The 23,199-nt window shown below is 60.6% G+C and overlaps 1 protein-coding gene across 1 annotated transcript in view; it reads right to left on the bottom strand.

Moving 5' to 3' along the window:
• LOC148590318 (sodium/potassium-transporting ATPase subunit alpha-3-like) overlaps positions 1 to 22,857 on the bottom strand; it is a gene marked incomplete at its 3' end in the record, with an annotated part of 49,468 nt that extends 26,611 nt beyond the window's left edge. The window contains 11 exon segments of the mRNA XM_088539186.1: positions 1,523 to 1,715; positions 5,056 to 5,190; positions 7,891 to 8,000; positions 9,483 to 9,681; positions 12,016 to 12,284; positions 15,507 to 15,624; positions 17,883 to 17,996; positions 17,998 to 18,018; positions 18,127 to 18,240; positions 20,482 to 20,685; positions 22,720 to 22,857. Coding sequence (XP_088395312.1) covers positions 1,523 to 1,715; positions 5,056 to 5,190; positions 7,891 to 8,000; positions 9,483 to 9,681; positions 12,016 to 12,284; positions 15,507 to 15,624; positions 17,883 to 17,996; positions 17,998 to 18,018; positions 18,127 to 18,240; positions 20,482 to 20,685; positions 22,720 to 22,857 — 1,615 coding nt within the window.
• Between the last annotated feature and the right edge of the window lie 342 nt (positions 22,858 to 23,199).

The raw sequence follows: 23,199 nt of genomic DNA, 5'->3' as shown, positions 1-23,199 counted from the left end.
TCCTCGTCCAGCGGCTGCTCCATAGTGTCCCATATCCACCCCATAGCTCACCCCACATCCTGCCCCATAGCGCCCCATAGCTGCCCCATAGCTCACCCAATACACGTTCCCCCAGCCCCCCAAGCTCCAGGTAGGCGTTCTGGAACGCCTCCTTCATCTCACCCCATAGTGTCCCATATCACCTCCCAGCCCCATAGCTGCCCCATAGCCGCCCCATAGCTCACCGAGCACCCTCTCTCCCAATCCCCCCAGCTCCAGGTACGCGTTCTGGAACGCCTCCTTCATCTCCTCGTCCAGCGGCTGCTCCTTCCATCCCAATATCCCCTCCCAGCCCCATAGCTGCCCCATAGCTGCCCCATAGCTCACCCAACACTCGCTCTCCCAATCCCCCAAGTTCTAGGTCCATAGCGTACCCAACACACGTTCCCCCCAGTCCCCCCAGCTCCAGGTAGGCGTTCTGGAACGCCTCCTTCATCTCCTCGTCCAGCGGCTGCTCCATAGCGCCCCATATCCACCCCATATCCACCCCATAGCCGCCCCATAGCGCCCCACATCCTGCCCCATAGCGTACCAAGGACACGTTCCCCGAGCCCCCCAAGTTCGAGGTAGGCGTTCTGGAACGCCTCCTTCATCTCCTCGTCCAGCGGCTGCTCCTTCCATAGCCCCATCCATCCCAATATCACCTCCCAGCCCCACATCCCGCCCCACATCCCGCCCCACATCCTGCCCCACATCATACCCAATACTCGCTCCCCCAGCCCCCCAAGTTCTAGGTAGGCGTTCTGGAACGCCTCCTTCATCTCCTCGTCCAGCGGCTGCTCCTCCCAGCCCCATAGCTCACCCCACATCCTGCCCCACATCCCGCCCCATAGCGCCCCACACCCTGCCCCATAGCGTACCCAGGACGCGCTCCCCGAGCCCCCCAAGTTCTAGGTACGCGTTCTGGAACGCCTCCTTCATCTCCTCGTCCAGCGGCTGCTCCTTCCATCCCAATATCCCCTCCCAGCCCCATAGCTGCCCCATAGCTCACCCCACATCCTGCCCCATAGCTCACCCAGTACTCGCTCTCCCAATCCCCCCAGTTCTAGGTACGCGTTCTGGAACGCCTCCTTCATCTCCTCGTCCAGCGGCTGCTCCTCCCAGCCCCATAGCTCACCCCACACCCAGCCCCACATCCTGCCCCATAGCCGCCCCATAGCGCCCCACATCATACCCAACACACGTTCTCCCAATCCCCCAAGCTCCAGGTAGGCGTTCTGGAACGCCTCCTTCATCTCATCCCAATATCCCCTCCCAGCCCCATAGCTGCCCCCATAGCTGCCCCATAGCGCCCCACACCCTGCCCCATAGCCGTACCCAACACTCGCTCTCCCAATCCCCCAAGCTCCAGGTACGCGTTCTGGAACGCCTCCTTCATCTCCTCGTCCAGCGGCTGCTCCATAGTGTCCCATATCACCTCCCAGCCCCATATCCACCCCATAGCTCACCCCACACCCAGCCCCATAGCTGCCCCATAGCTCACCTAGGACCCGTTCCCCAAGCCCCCCCAGCTCCAGGTAGGCGTTCTGGAACGCCTCCTTCATCTCCTCGTCCAGCGGCTGCTCCTTGCCCTGCACCAGGATCGTGGAGCACCGGTCCAGGATCCGCTCCGGGGCCCCCTTCATCACCAGCAGGTACCGGTTGTCGTTGGGATCCTCCGTCTCGTGGATGGACAGCTGGAAAAGGGGGCGGGGTCAGGGCTGGGAAGGGGGCGGGGTCACGTTCCCGTGGGATCATCCATGGAATGGGACCTTCCCATGGGATCTTCTGGGAATGGGACCTTCCCATGGGATCCACCAGGAATGGGGCATTCCCACCATGGGGTTCTCCAGGAATGGGACCTTCCCATGGGATCTTCTGGGAATGGGACCTTCCCACCATGGGTTCTCCAGGAATGGGACCTGGGATTCTCCTGGAATGGGAACTTCCCATGGGATCCTCCGTCTCGTGGATGGACAGCTGGGAAAAGGGGGCGGGGTCACGGCGGGGAAGGGGGCGTTCCCGTGGGATCATCCGGGAATGGGATCCTCCCATGGGATCCACCAGGAATGAGACCTTCCCACCATGGGGTTCTCCAGGAATGGGACCTTCCCATGGGATCCACCAGGAATGAGACCTGGGATCGTCCGGGAATGGGATCCTCCCATGGGATCCACCAGGAATGGGACCTGGGATCATCCAGGAATGGGATCTTCCCATGGGATCCATCAGGAATGGGACCTTCCCATGGGATCTTCTGGGAATGGGACCTTCCCACCATGGGGTTCTCCAGGAATGGGACCTGGGATTCTCCTGGAATGGGACCTGCCCATGGGATCCACCAGGAATGGGGCATTCCCATCATGGGGTTCTCCAGGAATGGGACCTTCCCATGGGATCCACCAGGAAGGAGACCTGGGATCATCCATGGAATGGGATCCTCCCATGGGATCCACCAGGAATGGGACCTTCCCACCATGGGGTTCTCCAGGAATGGGACCTTCCCATGGGATCCTCCGTCTCGTGGATGGACAGCTGGGAAAAGGGGGCGGGGTCACATTCCCGTGGGATTATCTGGGAATGGGGGGTTCCCATGGGATCATCCGGGAATGGGACCATCCCATGGGATCCATCAGGAATGGGGCATTCCCACCATGGGGTTCTCCAGGAATGGGACCTTCTGGAATGGGACCTTCCCATGGGATTTGCTGGGAATGGGACCTTCCGAACATGGGGTTCTCCAGGAATGGGACCTTCCTATGGGATCCTCCGTCTCGTGGATGGACAGCTGGGAAAAGGGGGCGGGGTCACGGCGGGGAAGGGGGCGTTCCCATGGGATCCATCAGGAATGGGGCATTCCCACAGGATCTTCTAGGAATGGGACCTTCCCACCATGGGGTTCTCCAGGAATGGGACCTTCTGGAATGGGACCTTCCCATGGGATCCATCAGGAATGGGACCTGGGATCATCCAGGAATGGGATCCTCCCATGGGATCCACCAGGAATGGGGCATTCCCACCATGGGGTTCTCCAGGAATGGGACCTTCCCATGGGATCATCTGGGAATGGGACCATCCCATGGCATCATCCATGGAATGGGACCTTCCCATGGGATCCACCAGGAATGGGGCATTCCCACCATGGGGTTCTCCAGGAATGGGACCTCTTGGAATGGGACCTTCCCATGGGATCATCTGGGAATGGGACCTGGGATTCTCCAGGAATGGGACCTTCCTATGGGATCTTCTAGGAATGGGACCTTCCCATGGGATCCTCCGTCTCGTGGATGGACAGCTGGGAAAAGGGGGCGGGGTCACGTTCCCGTAGGATTATCCGGGAATGGGAACTTCCCATGGGATCATCTGGGAATGGGACCTGGGATTCTCCTGGAATGGGACCTTCCCATGGGATTTGCCGGGAATGGGAACTTCCAATGGGATCCATTGGGAATGGGACCTTCCCATGGGATCCTCCATCTCGTGGATGGACAGCTGGGAAAAGGGGGCGGGGTCACGTTCCGATCGGATTATCCGGGAATGGGACCTGGGATCATCCGGGAATGGGACCTTCCCATGGGATCCATCAGGAATGGGGCATTCCCACCATGGGGTTCTCCAGGAATGGGACCTTCCCATGGGATCTTCTAGGAATGGGACCTTCCCATGGGATCATCTGGGAACGGGACCATCCCATAGGATTTGCTGGGAATGGGACCTTCCGAACATGGGGTTCTCCAGGAATGGGACCTTCCTATGGGATCTTCTGGGAATGGGACCTGGGATTGTCCAGGAATGGGATCCTCCCATGGGATCCATCAGGAATGGGGCCTTCCCATTGGATTTGCCAGGAATGGGACCTTCTGAACATGGGGTTCTCCAGGAATGGGACCTTCCCACCATGGGATCTTCTAGGAATGGGACCTTTCCATGGGATCGTCTGGGAATGGGACCTCCCCACCATGGGATCCACCAAGAATGGGACCTGGGGTTCTCCAGGAATGGGACCATCCCATGATGAGATTTTCCAGGAATGGGACCTTCCCACCATGGGATCCACCAGGAATGGGGCCTTTCCATAGGAATTTCCAGGAATTGGACCTTCCCATCATGGGATCTTCCAGGAACGGGACCAGGGATTCTCCTGGAATGGGACCTTCCCATGGGATCTTCTGGGAATGGGACCTTCCCCCCATGGAGCTTTCCAGGAATGGGACCTTCCCATGGGACCTGCAGGTTTTGGGGGGACCTGGAGGTCCCCAATGTGTCCCCAAAGGGACCTGTGGGTTTAGGAGGACCTGGAGGGTCCTGATGGGATCCCAAAGGGACCTGAAGTTTTTGGGGGGACCCGGAGGGTCCTGATGGGATCCCAAAGGGACCTCCAGGTTTGGGGGGACCTAGAGGTCCCTGATGGGTCCCCAAATGGACCTGGTGGGTTTGGGAGGACCTGGAAGACCCCAACGGGTTCCTAAAGGGACCTCCAGGTTTGGGGGGACACAGAGGTCCCCAATGGGTCCCCAAAGGAACCTCCAGGTTTGGGGGGGACCTAGAGGTCCCTGATGGGTCCCCAAATGGACCTGGTGGGTTTGGGAGGACCTGGAAGACCCCAATGGGTTCCTAAAGGGATCTCCAGGTTTAGGGGGACCTGGAGGTCCCCAATGGGTCCCCAAAGGAACCTCCAGGTTTGGGGGGACCTGGAGGGTCCTGATGGGTCCCCAAAGGGACCTGGTGGGTTTGGGAGGACCTGGAAGACCCCAATGGGTCCCCAAAGGGACCTCCAGGTTTAGGGGGACCTGGAGGTCCCCAATGGGTCCCCAAAGGGACCTGAAGGTTTGGGGGGGACCTAGAGGGTCCTGATGGGATCCCAAAGGGACCTCCAGGTTTGGGAAGACCTAGAGGTTCTTGATAGGACCCCAAATGGACCTGGTGGGTTTGGGAGGACCTGGACGACCCCAATGGGTTCCTAAAGGGATCTCCAGGTTTGGGGGGACCTGGAGAACCCCAGTGGGTCCCCAAAGGTCCCTGTGGTTCTGGGGGTACCTGGTACTTGTTGGTGGAGTTGAAGGGGATCTCGGCCACCTTCTTGTTCCTCTCCCTCATGACCTTGACGGAGCCGGACGAGAGCTCGATGCACTTGAGCAGGGCGGACTCGGAGGCGTCACCGGCCACGTCGCGCTGGGGACGGGGACACGGTGACCCCGGGGCCCATGGACCCTCTGGAGACCCCCAAGACCCCCTTGTGCCCCATGGACCTTCTGGAGACCCTCCAAAACCCTCTGGAGCTCCATAGACCTTCTGGAGACCCTTCAAGCCCTTCTGGAGCCCCATGGACCTTCTGGAGACCCCCAGACCCTTCTGGTGCCCCATGGACCTTCTGGAGCCCCATGGACCTTCTAGAGACTCATGGACCTTCTAGAGACCCTTCCAACCCTTCTGGAGCCCCATGGACCTTCTGGAGACCCTCCAAAACCTTCTGGAGCCCCATGGACCCTTCTGAAGACCCCTAAACCCTTCTGGAGCCCCATGGACCTTCTAGAGACCCCCAGACCCTTCCTGTGCCCTATGGACCTTCTGGAGACCCCCAGAACCCCCTTGTGCCCCATGGACCTTCTGGAGACCCTCAAACCCTTCTGGCGCCCCATGGACCTTCTAGAGACCCCCAGACCCTTCTGGAGCCCCATGGACCTCCTGGGGACCCCCAGAACCCCCTGGGGCCCATGGACCTTCTGGAGCCCCATGGACCTCCTGGGGACCCCCAGAACTCCCTGGGGCCCATGGACCTTCTAGAGACCCCCAAACCCTCCTGGTGCCCCATGGACCTTCTAGAGACCCCCAGAACCCCCTTGTGCCCCATGGACCTTCTAGAGACCCTCAAACCCTTCCTGTGCCCCATGGACCTTCTGGAGACCCTCCAAAACCCTCTGGAGCTGCATAGACCTTCTGGAGACCCTTCAAACCCTTCTGGAGCCCCATGGACCTTCTGGAGACCCTCCAAAACCTTCTGGAGCCCCATGGACCTTCTGGAGCCCCATGGACCTTCTAGAGACCCTTCAAACCCTTCTGGTGCCCCATGGACCTTCTGGAGACCCTCAAACCCTCCTCGTGCCCCATGGACCTTCTGGAGACCCATGGACCTTCTAGAGACCCTCAAACCCTCCTGGTGCCCCATGGACCTTCTAGAGACCCCCAGAACCCCCTTGTGCCCCATGGACCTTCTAGAGACCCTCAAACCCTTCTGGAGCCCCATGGACCTTCTGGAGAGCCTCAAACCCTTCTGGAGCCCCATGGACCTTCTAGAGACCCTCAAACCCTCCTCGTGCCCCATGGACCTTCTGGAGACGCATGGACCTTCTAGAGACCCTCAAACCCTTCTGGAGCCCCATGGACCTTCTGGAGACCCATGGACCTTCTGGAGACCCTCCAAAACCTTCTGGAGCCCCATGGACCTTCTAGAGACCCCCAAACCCTCCTGGTGCCCCATGGACCTTCTAGAGACCCCCAGAACCCCCTTGTGCCCCATGGACCTTCTGGAGACCCTTCCAACCCTTCTGGAGCCCCATGGACCTTCTAGAGACCCCCAAACCCTCCTGGTGCCCCATGGACCTTCTAGAGACCCCCAGAACCCCCTTGTGCCCCATGGACCTTCTAGAGACCCTCAAACCCTTCCTGTGCCCCATGGACCTTCTGGAGACCCTCCAAAACCCTCTGGAGCTGCATAGACCTTCTGGAGACCCTTCAAACCCTTCTGGAGCCCCATGGACCTTCTGGAGCCCCATGGACCTTCTGGAGACCCTCCAAAACCTTCTGGAGACCCCTAAACCCTTCTGGAGCCCCATGGACCTTCTAGAGACCCCCAGACCCTTCCTGTGCCCTATGGACCTTCTGGAGATCTTCCAAAACCTTCTGGTGCCCCATGGACCTTCTGGAGACCCCCAGAACCCCCTTGTGCCCCATGGACCTTCTAGAGACCCCCAGACCCTCCTGGAGCCCCATGGACCTCCTGGGGACCCCCAGAACCCCCTGGGGCCCATGGACCTTCTGGAGCCCCATGGACCTCCTGGGGACCCCCAGAACTCCCTGGGGCCCATGGACCTTCTGGAGACCCTCAAACCCTCCTGGTGCCCCATGGACCTTCTAGAGACCCCCAGAACCCCCTTGTGCCCCATGGACCTTCTAGAGACCCTCAAACCCTCCTCGTGCCCCATGGACCTTCTGGAGTCCCTCAAACCCTTCTGGAGCCCCATGGACCTTCTAGAGACCCCCAGACCCTCCTCGTGCTCCATGGACCTTCTAGAGACCCTCCAAACCTTCCTCGTGCCCCATGGACCTCTTGGAGACCCCCAGACCCCTCCTGTGCCCCATGGACCTTCTGGAGACCCTCCAAAACCTTCTAGAGACCTATGGACCTTCTGGAGACACCCAGACCCTTTTGGAGCCCCATGGACCTTCTGGAGCCCCATGGACCTTCTAGAGACCCTTCCAACCCTTCTGGAGCCCCATGGACCTTCTGGAGACCCTCCAAACCCTCCTGGTGCCCCATGGACCTTCTAGAGACCCTTCAAACCCTTCTGGAGCCCCATGGACCTTCTAGAGACCCTCAAACCCTTCCTGTGCCCCATGGACCTTCTAGAGACCCTCAAAACCTCCTTGTGCCCCATGGACCTTCTGGAGACCCCCAGACCCTTCTGGTGCCCCATGGACCTTCTGGAGCCCCATAGACCTTCTGGAGACCCTTCAAACCCTTCTGGAGCCCCATGGACCTTCTGGAGACCCCCAAACCCTCCTGGAGCCCCATGGACCATCTGGAGACCCTCCAAACCCTCCTCGTACCCCATGGACCTTCTGGAGCCCCCCAGGTCCCACCCCGGCCCTCACCTTGAGGATGGGCACGTTCTCCTGGCCGCCCTTGAAGACCGCGCGGTTGCAGAGCCCCGCGATGTGGGACAGGGCCACCCAGGTGGCCGAGCTCTTGTCGAAGGCGGTTCCTATGGGGCGGGAACGGGGGACGATGAGTGGGGCCTCCAGCTCCAGCCACCCCATAGCACCCAGCCCCACATGTCCCATCTCCTCCCCATGCCACCCTGGTCCAACCACGACCCTCAACCCAACATCTCCCATCCCACCCATGACCCTCAACCCAACATCTCCCATCCATGACCCTCAACCCAACATCTCCATCCATGTCCCTCAACCCAACATCTCCCACCCATGACCCTCAACCCAACATCTCCCATCCCACCCATGACCCTCAGCCCAACATCTCCACCCATGTCCCTCAACCCAACATCTCCCACCCATGTCCCTCAACCCAACATCTCCATCCATGACCCTCAGCCCAACATCTCCCACCCATGACCCTCAACCCAACATCTCCCACCCACGACCCTCAACCCAACATCTCCCATCAACCCATGACCCTCAACCCAACATCTCCCACCCACGACCCTCAACCCAACATCTCCACCCATGACCCTCAACCCAACATCTCCCGCCCATGACCCTCAACCCAACATCTCCCATCCATGACCCTCAACCCAACATCTCCCATCCCATCCATGACCCTCAACCCAACATCTCCCATCCCATCCATGTCCCTCAACCCAACATCTCCCACCCATGACCCTCAACCCAACATCTCCCAATCCATGACCCTCAACCCAACATCTCCATCCATGACCCTCAACCCAACATCTCCCATCCCACCCATGACCCTCAACCCAACATCTCCCAATCCATGACCCTCCACCCAACATCTCCATCCATGACCCTCAACCCAACATCTCCCATCCATGTCCCTCAACCCAACATCTCCACCCATGACCCTCAACCCAACATCTCCCAATCCATGTCCCTCAACCCAACATCTCCCATCCCATCCATGACCCTCAACCCAACATCTCCCACCCCATCCATGACCCTCAACCCAACATCTCCACCCATGACCCTCAACCCAACATCTCCCATCCATGACCCTCAACCCAACATCTCCCAATCAACCCATGACCCTCAACCCAACATCTCCCACCCATGACCCTCAACCCAACATCTCCATCCATGACCCTCAACCCAACATCTCCATCCATGACCCTCAACCCAACATCTCCCATCCATGACCCTCAACCCAACATCTCCCATCCATGACCCTCAACCCAACATCTCCCATCCCATCCATGACCCTCAACCCAACATCTCCCACCCATGACCCTCAACCCAACATCTCCATCCATGACCCTCAACCCAACATCTCCCATCCCACCCATGACCCTCAACTCAACATCTCCATCCATGACCCTCAACCCAACATCTCCCATCCCACCCATGACCCTCAACCCAACATCTCCCATCCATGACCCTCAACCCAACATCTCCCACCCATGACCCTCAACCCAACATCTCCCACCCATGTCCCTCAACCCAACATCTCCCAATCCATGACCCTCAACCCACCATCTCCCCGCCCCTCTCACCCGATTGGTCCTCGGTGGTGTCGGCCTCGTGGATCTGGTTGTCGAACCACATGTGGGCCACGGTCATGCGGTTCTGCGTGAGGGTCCCGGTCTTGTCGGAGCAGATGGTGGAGGTGGAGCCCAGGGTCTCCACGGCCTCCAGGTTCTTCACCAGGCAGTTCTTGCGGGCCATGCGCTTGGCCGTGAGGGTCAGGCAGACCTGGGGGGCGGCCGGGGGGCGTGGTGGGCCCCATAGCGACGTCCCCCCATAGCCTTGGGTGCCCCAGGGGTGTGGGGCACGGTGGGCCCCATAGCGCCCCATGGTGATGTGGTGGGCCCCATAGCGACGTCTCCCCATAGCCTTGGGTGCCCCAGGGGTGTGGGGCATGGTGGGCCCCATAGCGCCCCATGGTGACGTGGTGGGTCCCATGGTGACGTGGTGGGTCTCATAGCACCCCATGGTGACATGGTGGGCCCCATAGCGACGTCTCCCCACAACCTTGGGTGCCCCAGGGGTGTGGGGCACGGTGGGCCCCATAGCACCCCATGGTGACATGGTGGGCCCCATAGCGACGTCTCCCCACAACCTTGGGTGCCCCTGGGGTGTGGGGCACGGTGGGCCCCATAGCACCCCATGGTGATGTGGTGGGTCCCATGGTGACGTGGTGGGTCTCATAGCACCCCATGGTGACATGGTGGGCCCCATAGAGACGTGGTGGGCCCCATAGTGACGTCCCCCCATAGCCTTGGGTGCCCCTGGGGTGTGGGGCATGGTGGGCCCCATAGCGCCCCATGGTGATGTGGTGGGTCCCATGGTGACGTGGTGGGTCTCATAGCACCCCATGGTGACATGGTGGGCCCCATAGAGACGTGGTGGGCCCCATAGCGCCCCATGGTGATGTGGTGGGTCCCATGCTGACGTGGTGGGCCCCATAGCGACGTCCCCCCACAACCTTGGGTGCCCCTGGTGTGTGGGGCAGCCCGTTGCACCCTTGGGTTCTCCAGGAGCTGGACCCATGGACGCCCTCCCTGTCGGACCCATGGCCTCCTCGTTGGACCCATGGCCTCCCCGTTGGCCTCAAACCTGGACCCACAGCCCCCATGGCACCCATAGACCTCATTGCACCCATCGACCCCATTGCACCCATTGACCCCATTGCACCCGTCGACCCCATTGCACCCGTCGACCCCATTGCACCCATAGCCCCCATAGACCCTATTGCACCCATGACTCCCATTGCACCCATGATCCCCATTGCACCTGTAGACCCCATTGCACCCATGACTTCCATTGCACCCATGACCCCCATAGACTCACGGTGACGGTGGCCAGCAGCCCCTCGGGCACGTTGGCCACGATGATGCCGATGAGGAAGATGACGACCCACAGCCCCATAGACCCCATTGCACCCATGACCCCCATTGCACCCATCGACCCCATTGCACCCATCAACCCCATTGCACCCATCGACCCCATTGCACCCATCGACCCCATTGCACCCATCGACCCCATTGCACCCGTAGACCCCATTGCACCCGTAGACCCCATTGCACCTGTAGACCCCATTGCATCCATGACCCTATTGCACCTATAGACCTCATTGCACCCATTGACCTCCTTGCACCTGTAGACCCCATAGCACCCGTAGACCCTATTGCACCCGTAGACCCCATTGCACCCGTAGACCTCATTGCACCCATCGACCCTATTGCACCCGTAGACCCTATTGCACCCGTAGACCCCATTGCACCTGTAGACCCCATTGCACTCATTGCACCTATTGCACCTATAGACCCTATTGCACCTGTAGACCCCATTGCACCCATAGACCCTACTGCACCCATTGACCCTATTGCACCCATAGCACCCATAACCCCGCACTCACGGTGACGGTGGCCAGCAGCCCCTCGGGGACGTTGGCCACGATGATGCCGATGAGGAAGATGACGGCCTCCAGCCCCATAGACCCCATAGACCCCATAGCCCCCATAGACCCCATAGCCCCCATAGACCCCATTGCACCCATAGACCCTATTGCACCCCTGACCACCATTGCACCCATAGACCTCATTGCACCCATAGACCTCATTGCACCCATAGACCTCATTGCACCCATAGACCCTACTGCACCCATTGACCCTATTGCACCCATAGACCCTATTGCACCCATAGACCCTATTGCACCCATAGACCTCATTGCACCCATAGACCCTACTGCACCCATTGACCCTACTGCACCCATAGACCCTACTGCACCCATAGACCCTACTGCACCCATCGACCTCATTGCACCCATAGACCCTACTGCACCCATTGACCCTATTGCACCCATAGACCCCATTGCACCCATGACCATCATTGCACCCATAGACCTCATTGCACCCATAGACCTCATTGCACCCATAGACCTCATTGCACCCATAGACCCTACTGCACCCATAGACCTCATTGCACCCATAGACCCCATTGCACCCATCGACCTCATTGCACCCATCGACCCCATTGCATCCATGACTTCCATTGCACCCATTGCACCAATAACCCCGCACTCACGGTGACGGTGGCCAGCAGCCCCTCGGGCACGTTGGCCACGATGATGCCGATGAGGAAGATGACGGCCTCCAGCCACGTGTAGCCCAGGATGAGCGAGAGGATGAAGAAGGAGATGCCGAGGAAGACGGCGACGCCGGTGATGAGCTGGATGAAGTGCTCGATCTCCACCGCGATGGGCGTCTTGCCCACCTCGAGGCCCGAGGCCAGCGTGGCGATGCGGCCCATGACCGTGCGGTCCCCGGTGGCGATGACCACGCCGCGGGCGGTCCCTGGGGACGCAATGCACCCATGGGACCTCAATGCACCCATGGGAGCCCCAATGCACCCATGGGAGCCCCAATGCACCTCAATGCAGCACCCTAGACCATGCTGGGAGCCCAATGCACCCATGGGAGGCCAATGCACCCATGGGAGCCCCAATGGACCCATGGGACTCCCCAATGCACCCATGGGAGCCCCAATGGACCCATGGGAGCCCCAATGCACCCCAATGCACCCATGGGAGCCCAATTCAGCGCCCTAGGCCATCCTGAGAGCCTAATGCACCCATGGGAGCCCCAATGCACCCATGGGAGCTCAATGCAGCGCCCTAGACCATGATGGGACCCCAATGCACCCATGGGAGCCTTAATGCACCCATGGGAGCCCCAATGTACCCATGGGAGCCCAATGCACCCATGGGAGCCCCAATGGACCCATGGGAGCCCCAATGCACCCATGGGAACCCCAATGCACCTATTGGACCCCCAATGCACCCATGGGAGGCCAATGCAGCGCCCTAGACCATGATGGGACCCCAATGCACCCCAATGCACCCATGGGAACCTCAATGCACCCATGGGAGCCCCAAAGCACCCCAATGCACCCATGGGAGCCCAATTCAGCGCCCTAGACCATCCTGAGAGCCCAATGCACCCATGGGAGCTCAATGCAGCGCCCTAGACCATGATGGGACCCCAATGCACCCCAATGCACCCATGGGAACCTCAATGCACCCATGGGAGCCCCAATGCACCCCAATGCACCCATGGGAGCCCAATTCAGCGCCCTAGACCATCCTGAGAGCCTAATGCACCCATGGGAGCCCCAATGCACCCATGGGAGCTCAATGCAGCGCCCTAGACCATGATGGGACCCCAATGCACCCATGGGAGCCTTAATGCACCCATGGGAGCCCCAATGGACCCATGGGAGCCCCAATGCACCCATGGGAGCCCCAATGCACCCATGGGAGCCCAATGCAGCGCCCTAGACCATGATGGGACCCCAATGCACCCATGGGAGCCTCAATGCACCCATGGGAGCTCCAAAGCACCTATGGGAGCCTCAATGCACCCATGGGAGGCCAATGCACCCATGGGAGGCCAATGCACCCATGGGAGGCCAATGCACCCATGGGAGCCCCAATGCACCTATGGGAGCCTCAATGCACCCATGGGAGCTCCAGTGCACCCATGGGAGCCCCATTGGACCCATGGGAGCTCAATGCACCCATGGGAGCCCCAATGCACCCATAGGAGCCCCAATGCACCCCAATGCACCCATGGGAGCCCCAATGCACCCATGGGAGCTCCAATGGACCCATGGGACTCCCCAATGCACCCATGGGAGCCCCAATGCACCCCTGGGACCATCCTGGGTCCCCCATGCACCCCTGGGACCCCAAAGGACCTTCTCATCCCACCTGGAGCCCCCAGGTGGCTCCAGGACCTCCATACCCAAAACACCCCAGAGAAACACCAAAACACCCCCAAAATTCCCCCCCAAAACCCCAAAACCCCCCAAAATGGGGTCCAGGTGGGGCAGGGGGTCCCCCCGAGGATTTTTGGGGTCCCCTTCCTACCCTCGACGTAGTTGGTGGACAAGAAGGTCCCTCCATCCCACCTGGAGCCTCCAGGACCTCCATACCCCAAAAACTCCAAAAAAACACCAAAAATTCACCCCAAAAAGCCCTGAAACCCCCCAAAACGGGGTCCAGGCGGGGCAGGGGGTCCCCCCAAGTGTCCCCAAGGAATTTTGGGGTCCCCCTTCCTACCCTCGACGTAGTTGGTGGAGAAGAAGGTCCCTCCATCCCACCTGGAGCCTCCAGGACCTCCATACCCAAAACACCTCAGAAAAACCTCAAAAAAACACCCAAAATTCCCAAAAAAAAAACCCAAAAAGGGGTCCAGGGGGTCCCCCCAAGTGTCCCCAAGGAATTTCGGGGTCCCCCTTCCTACCCTCGACGCAGTTGGTGGAGAAGAAGGTCCCTCCAACCCACCTGGAGCCTCCAGGACCTCCATACCCAAAACACCTCAGAAAAACCTCAAAAAAACACCCAAAATTCCCCAAAAAAACCCCAAAAAGGGGTCCGGGGGTCCCCCCAAGTGTCCCCAAGGAATTTCGGGGTCCCCCTCGTACCCTCGACGCAGTTGGTGGAGAAGAAGGTCCCTCCAACCCACCTGGAGCCTCCAGGACCTCCATACCCAAAACACCTCAGAAAAACCTCAAAAAAACACCCAAAATTCCCCCCAAAAAAACCCCAAAAGGGGTCCAGGGGGTCCCCCCAAGTGTCCCCAAGGAATTTCGGGGTCCCCCTCGTACCCTCGACGCAGTTGGTGGAGAAGAAGGTCCCTCCAACCCACCTGGAGCCTCCAGGACCTCCATACCCAAAACACCTCAGAAAAACCTCAAAAAAACACCCAAAATTCCCAAAAAAACCCCAAAAAGGGGTCCAGGGGGTCCCCCCAAGTGTCCCCAAGGAATTTTGGGGTCCCCCTTCGCACCCTCAATGCAGTTGGTGGACAAGAAGGTCCCTCCATCCCACCTGGAGCCTCCAGGACCTCCATACCCAAAACACCTCAGAAAAACCTCAAAAAAACACCCAAAAATCCCAAAAAAAAACCCAAAAAGGGGTCCAGGGGGTCCCCCCAAGTGTCCCCAAGGAATTTTGGGGTCCCCCTTCGCACCCTCGACGCAGTTGGTGGAGAAGAAGGTCCCTCCAACCCACCTGGAGCCTCCAGGACCTCCATACCCAAAACACCCCAGAAAAACCTCAAAAAAACACCCAAAATTCCCAAAAAAAACCCCAAAAGGGGTCCAGGGGGTCCCCCCAAGTGTCCCCAAGGAATTTTGGGGTCCCCCTCGTACCCTCGACGCAGTTGGTGGAGAAGAAGGTCCCTCCATCCCACCTGGAGCCTCCAGGACCTCCATACCCAAAACACCTCAGAAAAACCTCAAAAAAACACCCAAAATTCCCCCCAAAAAACCAAAAAGGGGTCCAGGGGGTCCCCCCAAGTGTCCCCAAGGAATTTCGGGGTCCCCCTTCCTACCCTCGACGCAGTTGGTGGACAAGAAGGTCCCTCATCCCACCTGGAGCCTCCAGGACCTCCATACCCAAAACACCTCAGAAAAACCTCAAAAAAACACCCAAAATTCCCAAAAAAAACCCAAAAAGGGGTCCAGGGGGTCCCCCCAAGTGTCCCCAAGGAATTTCGGGGTCCCCCTCGTACCCTCGACGCAGTTGGTGGAGAAGAACGTGATGTTCCGGGTCTCCAGGGGGTTGTCGTGGGTGCAATCCGGGGATCGGGTCTGCGGCTCCGACTCCCCCGTGAGCGACGAGTTGTCGACCTGGGGGGGGGGACATGGAATTTGGGGGGGATCCGTGGGATTTGGGGGGAATTCGTGGATTTGGGGGGAATTCATGGGATTTGGGGGGAATTCGTGGAATTTGGGGGGGAATCCATGGGATTTGGGGGGGAATATGGGAATTTTGGGGATCCATGGGAATTGGGGGGATATGGGATTGGGGGGATATGGGGATTAGGGGGCTCCTGGGGGGGAGAATCAATGGAATTTGGGGGGAATCCATGGAATTTGTTGGGAGGGAATCCATGGAATTTGGGGGGAATCCATGGAATTTGGGAGGGAATATGGGAATTTCAGGGATCCATGGGATTGGGGAATCCATGGGAATTGGGGGGATCTGGGATTGGGGGAATATGGGGATTAGGGGGCTCCTGGGGGTGGGAATCCATGGAATTTGGGGGGATATGGAGATTTGGGGGTCTTGGTGGCCTCTTGACCAGGTTGGGGGTCTTGGGGGTCTCCTGCAGAACTTGGGCATCCCTTGACCAGGTTGGGGGGCTCATGTAGAACTTGGAGGTCCCTTGACCAGCTCGGGGCTCTTGGGGGGCCCTTGACCAGGTTGGGGGTCTCGGGGGTCTCCTGCAGAACTTGGGGGTCCCTTGACCAGGTCGGGGGGCTCTTGGGGGTCCCTTGACCAGGTTGGGGGACTCATGTAGACCTTGGGGGTCCCTTGTCACGGTTGGGGGTCTTGGGGGGTCCCTTGCCCAGGTTGGGGGTCTTGGGGTCTCCTGCAGAACTCGGGGGTCCCTTGACCATCTCGGGGGGCTCTTGGGGGTCCCTTGTCAAGGTCGGGGGGTCTTGGGGGGCTCTTGACCAGGTTGGGGGTCTTGGGGGGACTCATGTAGAACTTGGCGGGGTCCCTTGACCAGGTTGGGGGGCTCATGTAGAACTTGGGGGTCTCCTGCAGAACTTGGGGGTCCCTTGACCAGCTCGGGGGGCTCTTGGGGGTCCCTTGGCCAGGTTGGGGGGCTCATGTAGAACTTGGGGGGTCTCTTGGCCATGTTGGGGGTCTCGGGGGCCTCCTGCAGAACTCGGGGGTCCCTTGACCAACTCGGGGGGCTCTTGGGGGGTCCCTTGACCAGGTTGAGGGTCTTGGGGGGCTCCTGCAGAACTTGGGGGGCTCTTGACAAGGTTGGGGGTCTTGGGGGGCTCATGTAGAACTTGGGGGTCCCTTGTCAAGGTCGGGGGTCTTGGGGGTCTCTTGACCAGGTTGGGGGTCTTGGGGGCCTCCTGCAGAACTTGGGGGTCCCTTGTCAAGGTTGGGGGGCTCAGGTAGATCTTGGGGGTCTCTTGGCCAGGTTGGGGGGCTCATGTAGAACTTGGGGGGTCCCTTGACCAGGTTGGGGGTCTTGGGGGCCCTTGACAAGGTTGGAGGGATCATGTAGAACTTGGGGGTCTCTTGGCCATGTTGGGGGTCTCGGGGGCCTCCTGCAGAACTCGGGGGTCCCTTGTCCTTCTTGGGGGGCTCTTGGGGGTCCCTTGACCAGCTCGGGGGCTCTTGGGGGTCCCTCGTCAAGGTTGGGGGTCTCGGGGGGGTCCCTCGTCACGCTCGGGATCCGGGGGGGTCCCTTGACAAAGTTGGGGGGTCTTGGGGGTCCCTTGACCAGATTGGGGGTCTTGGGGGCCTCCTGCAGAACTTGAGGGTCCCTTGTCAAGGTCGGGGGGTCTTGGGGGTCCCTTGACCAGCGCGGGGGCCTCTTGGGGGTCCCTTGGCCAGGTTGGGGGGCTCATGTAGAACTTGGGGGTCCCTTGACAAGGTCGGGGGCTCTTGGGGGGTCCCTTGACAAGGTTGAGGGGTCTCCTGCAGAACTTGGGGGTCCCTTCACCAGGTCGGGGGTCTTGGGGGGTCCCTTGACCAGCTCGGGGGCCTCTTGGGGGTCCCTTGGCCAGGTTGGGGGGCTCATGTAGAACTTGGGGGTCCCTTGACCAACTCGGGGGGCTCTTGGGGGGTCCCTTGACCAGGTTGAGGGTCTTGGGGGGCTCCTGCAGAACTTGGGGGGGTCCCTTGTCAAGGTTGGGGGCCTCTTGGGGGTCCCTTGGCCAGGTTGGGGGTCTCATGTAGAACTTGGGGGTCCCTTGTCAAGGTCGGGGGTCCGGGGGGTCCCTTGACAAAGTTGGGGGGGTCTTGGGGGTCCCTTGCCCAAGTTGGGGGTCTTGGGGGTCTCCTGCAGAACTCGGGGGTCCCTTGTCCATCTCGGGGGGCTCTTGGGGGTCCCTTTGTCACGGTTGGGGGTCCCCACCTTGCAGCCGTGCGCCGAGATGATGCGCAGGTCGGCGGGGACGCGGTCGCCGCCCTTGACCTCCACCAGGTCCCCGACCACGACCTCCTCGGCGTTGAGCTGCATCTTCTCCCCCCTCGCGGATCACCAGCGCTTGCTGCACCAGGACCCATAGATCCGCTATGGGCCGGGGGGGACGCGTGCCCCATAGCAGGGAGACCCCATCCCACGTCCCGCCCCACGGCTGCCCCCTAAGCGGACCCACCTGGGGCACCATGTTCTTGAAGGACTCCATGATCTTGGAGCTCTTGGCCTCTTGGTAGTAGGAGAAGCAGCCGGTGATGATGACGACGGCGGCCAATACGATGCCCAGGTAGAGCTGGGGGGCGGGGATATGGGGGGGGGGGCGGGGTCAGCGTGGACCCGCCCCCCAATAGCCCAAAATGGGGCCCGATTGGAGGCCCGTTGCCCAATGTTTGGAGGCCAAGAGGTCCCCATTGCCCCTAGATTGGAGGACAAGGGCCTCCCATTGCTCCCCAATTTGGAGGACAAGGGCCTCCCTTTGCCCCCAATTTGGAGGACAAGAGACCCCCCCATTGTCCCCTATTGCCCCCCAATTTGGAGGACAAGGGCCCTCCCATTGCCCCCCAGATTGGAGGCCAAGAGGTCCCCATTGCCCCCAATTTGGAGGACAAGGGCCTCCCACTGCCCCCCAAATTTGGAGGACAAGGGCCTCCCACTGCCCCCCAAGTTTGGAGGATGAGGTCCCCTTGGCCCCCCAATTTGGAGGACAAGAGGTCCCCATTGCCCCCCAATTTGGAGGACAAAGAGACCCCCCCTATTGTCCCCTATTGCCCCCCAATTTGGAGGACAAGGACCTCCCATTGCCCCCCAGATTGGAGGCCAAGAGGCCCCCATTGCCCCTAGATTGGAGGACAAGGGCCTCCCATTGCCCCCCAATTTGGAGGCCAAGAGACCCCCGATTGCCCCCCAATTTGGAGGACAAGGACCTCTCATTGCCCCCAATTTGGAGGACAAGAGACCCACCCCCCATTGTCCCCCATTGCCCCCCAATTTGGAGGACAAGGGCCTCCCATAGCCCCCCAGATTGGAGGACAAGAGGCCCCCGATTGCCCCCCAATTTGGAGGACAAGAGACCCCCCCTATTGCCCCCCTATTGCCCCCCAATTTGGAGGCGAGGCCCCCATTGCCCCCATCACCTGGTTGCCCCATCGTCCCCATTGCCCCCGTCACCCCCATTGCCCCCATTGCCCCATTGCCCCCATCGCCCCCCTGATTGGAGGCCAAGGGCCTCCCATTGCCCCCAATTTGGAGGCCAAGAGGCCCCCATTGACCCATCGCCCCCATTGCCCCATCACCCCCATTGCCCCATTGCCCACATCGCCCCCTGATTGGAGGACAAGGGCCTCCCATTGCCCAAGTTTGGAGGACAGGAGGCCCCCATCACCCTGGTTGCCCCATGGCCCCCATGGCCCCCATTGCCCCCATCACCCCCAATTACCCCCATTGCCCCCATTGCCCCCATCATCCCCATCACCCTGGTTGCCCCCATCGCCCCCATTGCCCCCATCATCCCCATTGCCCCCATCGACCCCGTTGCCCCCCATCGACCCCATCACCCTGGTTGCCTCCATGGCCCCCATCACCCCCATCGCCCCCATTGTCCCCATCTCTCCATACCCCATTGCCCCCATGTGCTCCCATCACCCCCATTGACCCCATTGACCCATTGCCCCCACTGACCCCATTAGCCCCCATGTCCCCCATTTGCCCCCATCATCTCGATCACCCCAGTTGCCCCAGGGCCCCCATCACCCTGGTTGCCCCATCGCCCCATGTCCCCTATTGCCCCATCACCCCCATTGACCCCATTGCCCCCATCATCCCATTGCCCCCATTGACCAAATCACCCTGGTTACCCCCATTGACCCCATCACCCCCATTGACCCCATCACCCCCATTGACCCCATCGCCCTGGTTACCCCCATTGACCCATCGTCCCCATGTCCCCCATCACCGCCATGTCCCCCATCACCCCCATCACCCCCATGTCCCCATCGCCCCCATGTCCCCATCGCCCCCATCACCCCCATGTCCCCCATCGCCCCCATGGACCCCCATTGGCCCCATCACCCCCATTGGCCCCATCACCCCCATTGGCCCCATCGCCCCCATCACCCCATGTGCCCCCATCACCCAATTACCCCCATTACCCCATCGCCCATCACCCCCATTGCCCCCATCGCCCCCATTGCCCCCATCGCCCCCATGGCCCCCATCACCCTGGTTGCCCCATCGGCCCCATGTCCCCCATTGCCCCCATGTCCCCCACGTCCCCCATCGCCCCATTGCCCCATCACCCCCATCGCCCCCATCACCCCCATTGACCCCATTGTCTTCATCACCCCCATCACCCTGGTTGCCCCATCGCACCCATGTCCCCCATTGTCCCCATCACCCCATTGCCCCCATTGACCCCAATACCCCCATTGACCCCATCGTCCCCATTGCCCCCATTGACCTCATCACCCCCATGTCCCCCATCGCCCCACGTCCCCCATCGCCCCCCACGTCCCCCATCGCCCCCCACGTCCCCTACGTTGTCATTGGAGGGCTCGTCCTCGGTGCCCGCCTGGATGCCGTAGGCCAGGAAGCAGAGGATGGCGCCGATCCAGAGCAGGATGGAGAAGCCCCCGAAGAGCTGGCGGCAGAACTTGACCCACTCGGGGGTGGTGGGCGGCGGCGTCAGCGCGTTGGGGCCGTCCCGCGCCAGGATCTCCTGGGCCTTGCTGTGGGTCAGGCCCTATGGGGAGATGGGGGACAATGGGGACGTTCTGTGGGGAGATGGGGCCAATGGGGAGGTTCTATGGGTAGATGGACCCAATGAGAGCTAACATAGAGAGACAGACCCAATGGGGAGGTTCTATGGGGAGATGGGGCCAATGGGGAGGCCCTATGGGGAGATGGACCCAATGGGGAGGTCCTAGGGGGAGATGGACCCAATGGGGACCTTCTATGGGGAGATGGGGCCCATGGGGAGGTTCTAGGGGGAGATGGACCAATGGGAGCTCCCATGGAGAGATAGACCCAATGGGGAGGTTCTATGGGAGATGGGGCCGATGGGGAGGTCCTAGGGGGAGATGGACCCAATGGGGAGGTCCTAGGGGGAGATGGACCCAATGGGGAGGTTCTATGGAGAGATGGACCCAATGGGGACCTTCTATGGGGAGATGGGGCCATGGGGAGGTCCTAGGGGGAGATGGACCCAATAGGCAGGTTCTATGGGGAGATGGACTCAATGGGGAGGTCCTATGGGGAGATGGGGCCAACGGGAGGTCCTATGGGGAGATGGGGCCAATGGGGAGATCCAACAGCAAGATGGACCCAATGGGGAGGTTCTATGGGGAGATGGACCCAACACGGAGGTTCTATGGGGAGATGTGGCCAATGAGGAGGTGTTACGGAGAGATGGGGCCAATGGAGAGGTCCTATGGGGAGATAGCCCCAACAGAGAGGTTCTATGGGGACATGGGGCCAATGTGGGAGCTCCAACAAGGAGATGGACCCAACAGGGAGGTCCCATGGGGAGATGGGCCCAATGGGGAGGTGCTATGGGGAGATGGACCCAATGGGGAGCTCCTGTGTGGAGATGGACTCAATAGGGAGGTTCTATAGGTAGATGGACCCAATGGGAGGTTCTATGGAGAGATGGACCCAATGGGAGGCCCTATAGGGAGATGGACCCAATGAGGAGGTTCTATGGGTAGATGGACCCAATGGGAGCTCCCATGGAGAGATAGACCCAATGGGGAGGTTCTATGGGGAGATGGGGCTGATGGGTAGATCCTATGGGGAGATGGGGCCAGGATCTCCTGGGCCTTGCTGTGGGTCAGGCCCTATGGGGGACGTGGGGGACAATGGGGACCTTCTATGGGGAGATGGGGCCCATGGGGACGTTCTATGGGGAGATAGACCCAATGGGGAGGTCCTATGGAGACGGGAACCCAGTGGGAACCTCCTACAGGGAGATGGACCCAATGGGGAGGCCCTATGGGGAGATAGACCCAATGGGGAGGTTCTATGGGTAGACAGACCAATGCAGGGGTTCTATGGGTAGATGGACCCAATGGGGACGTCCTATAGAGAGATGGGGCCAATGGGAGTTACCATGGGGAGATGGGGCCAATGGAGACGTTCTATGGGGAGATGGACCCAATGGGGAGATCCTACGGGGAGATGGACCCAATGGGGAGGTTCTATGGGGAGATGGGCCGATGGGGAGGTCCTACAGGGAGATGGATCCAATGGGGAGATCCTATGGGGAGATAGACCCAATGGGGACCTTCTATGGGGAGATGGGGGACAATGGGGAGCTACCATGGGGAGATGGGGCCAATGGGGAGGTTCTATGGGGAGATAGACCCAATGGGGAGGTCCTATGGGGACAGGAACCCAATGGGAATCTCCTATAGGAACATGGACCCAATGGAGAGGTCCCATGGGGAGATGGATCCAACAGGGAGGGTCTATGGGGAGATGGACCAATGGGGGGTTCTATGGGGAGATGGGGCCCCATGGGGAGGTTCTATGGGGAGATAGACCCAATGGGGACCTCCTATAGGGCCATGGGTCCAGTGGGGAGCCCCTATGGGGAGATGAACCCAACCGGGAGCTCCTATAGGGACAAGGACCCAATGGGGACCTCCTATAGGGCCATAGGGGTGGGGGCCAGATCCCAAGAGGGCCTTCCCAGCCGGAGCCCCCGTGGGGCTGCCCCCCATGTGTGGGGCTGCCCCCCATGTGTGGGGCTGCCCCATAGCGCCGCCCTGCCCCACACCTGCACGCAGTCCGTGTTGTACTTGCGGCAGACCTCCTCGATGGACATCTTGTGCCTCGGTCTGTGGGAGCCGTGAGCGCCCGCCCCATAGCGCGCCCCATAGCGCGCCCCATAGCGCCACCCATAGCGCCACCCCATAGCGCCGCCCCATAGCGCCGCCCCATAGTACCCGCCCCATAGCACCGCCCCATAGCGCCGCCCCATAGCGCCACCCCATAGCGCGCCCCATAGCGCCACCCCATAGCGCGCCCCATAGCGCCACCCCATAGCGCCGCCCCATAGCACCGCCCCATAGCGCCGCCCCATAGCGCGCCCCATAGTGCCGCCCAGCCCCACGTATTGCACCAGCCCCATAGATCGTCCCCAGCCCCATAGACTGCCCCTATATGCCCCCAAACTGCCCCTATAGGGCACCCCACATTGTCCCCAGCCCCATAGACAACCCCCAGCCCCATAGACCCCACGATCTCCCCCCAGCCC

The sequence above is a fragment of the Tinamus guttatus genome, unplaced genomic scaffold (assembly GCF_059628265.1).
Source record: "Tinamus guttatus ecotype Peru unplaced genomic scaffold, ASM5962826v1 Tinamus_guttatus_pri_ptg001467l, whole genome shotgun sequence".
Lineage (NCBI taxonomy): Eukaryota > Metazoa > Chordata > Aves > Tinamiformes > Tinamidae > Tinamus > Tinamus guttatus.
Note: the sequence above shows the minus strand (reverse complement) of the source record. Positions and strands in the feature narration are given on the sequence as shown.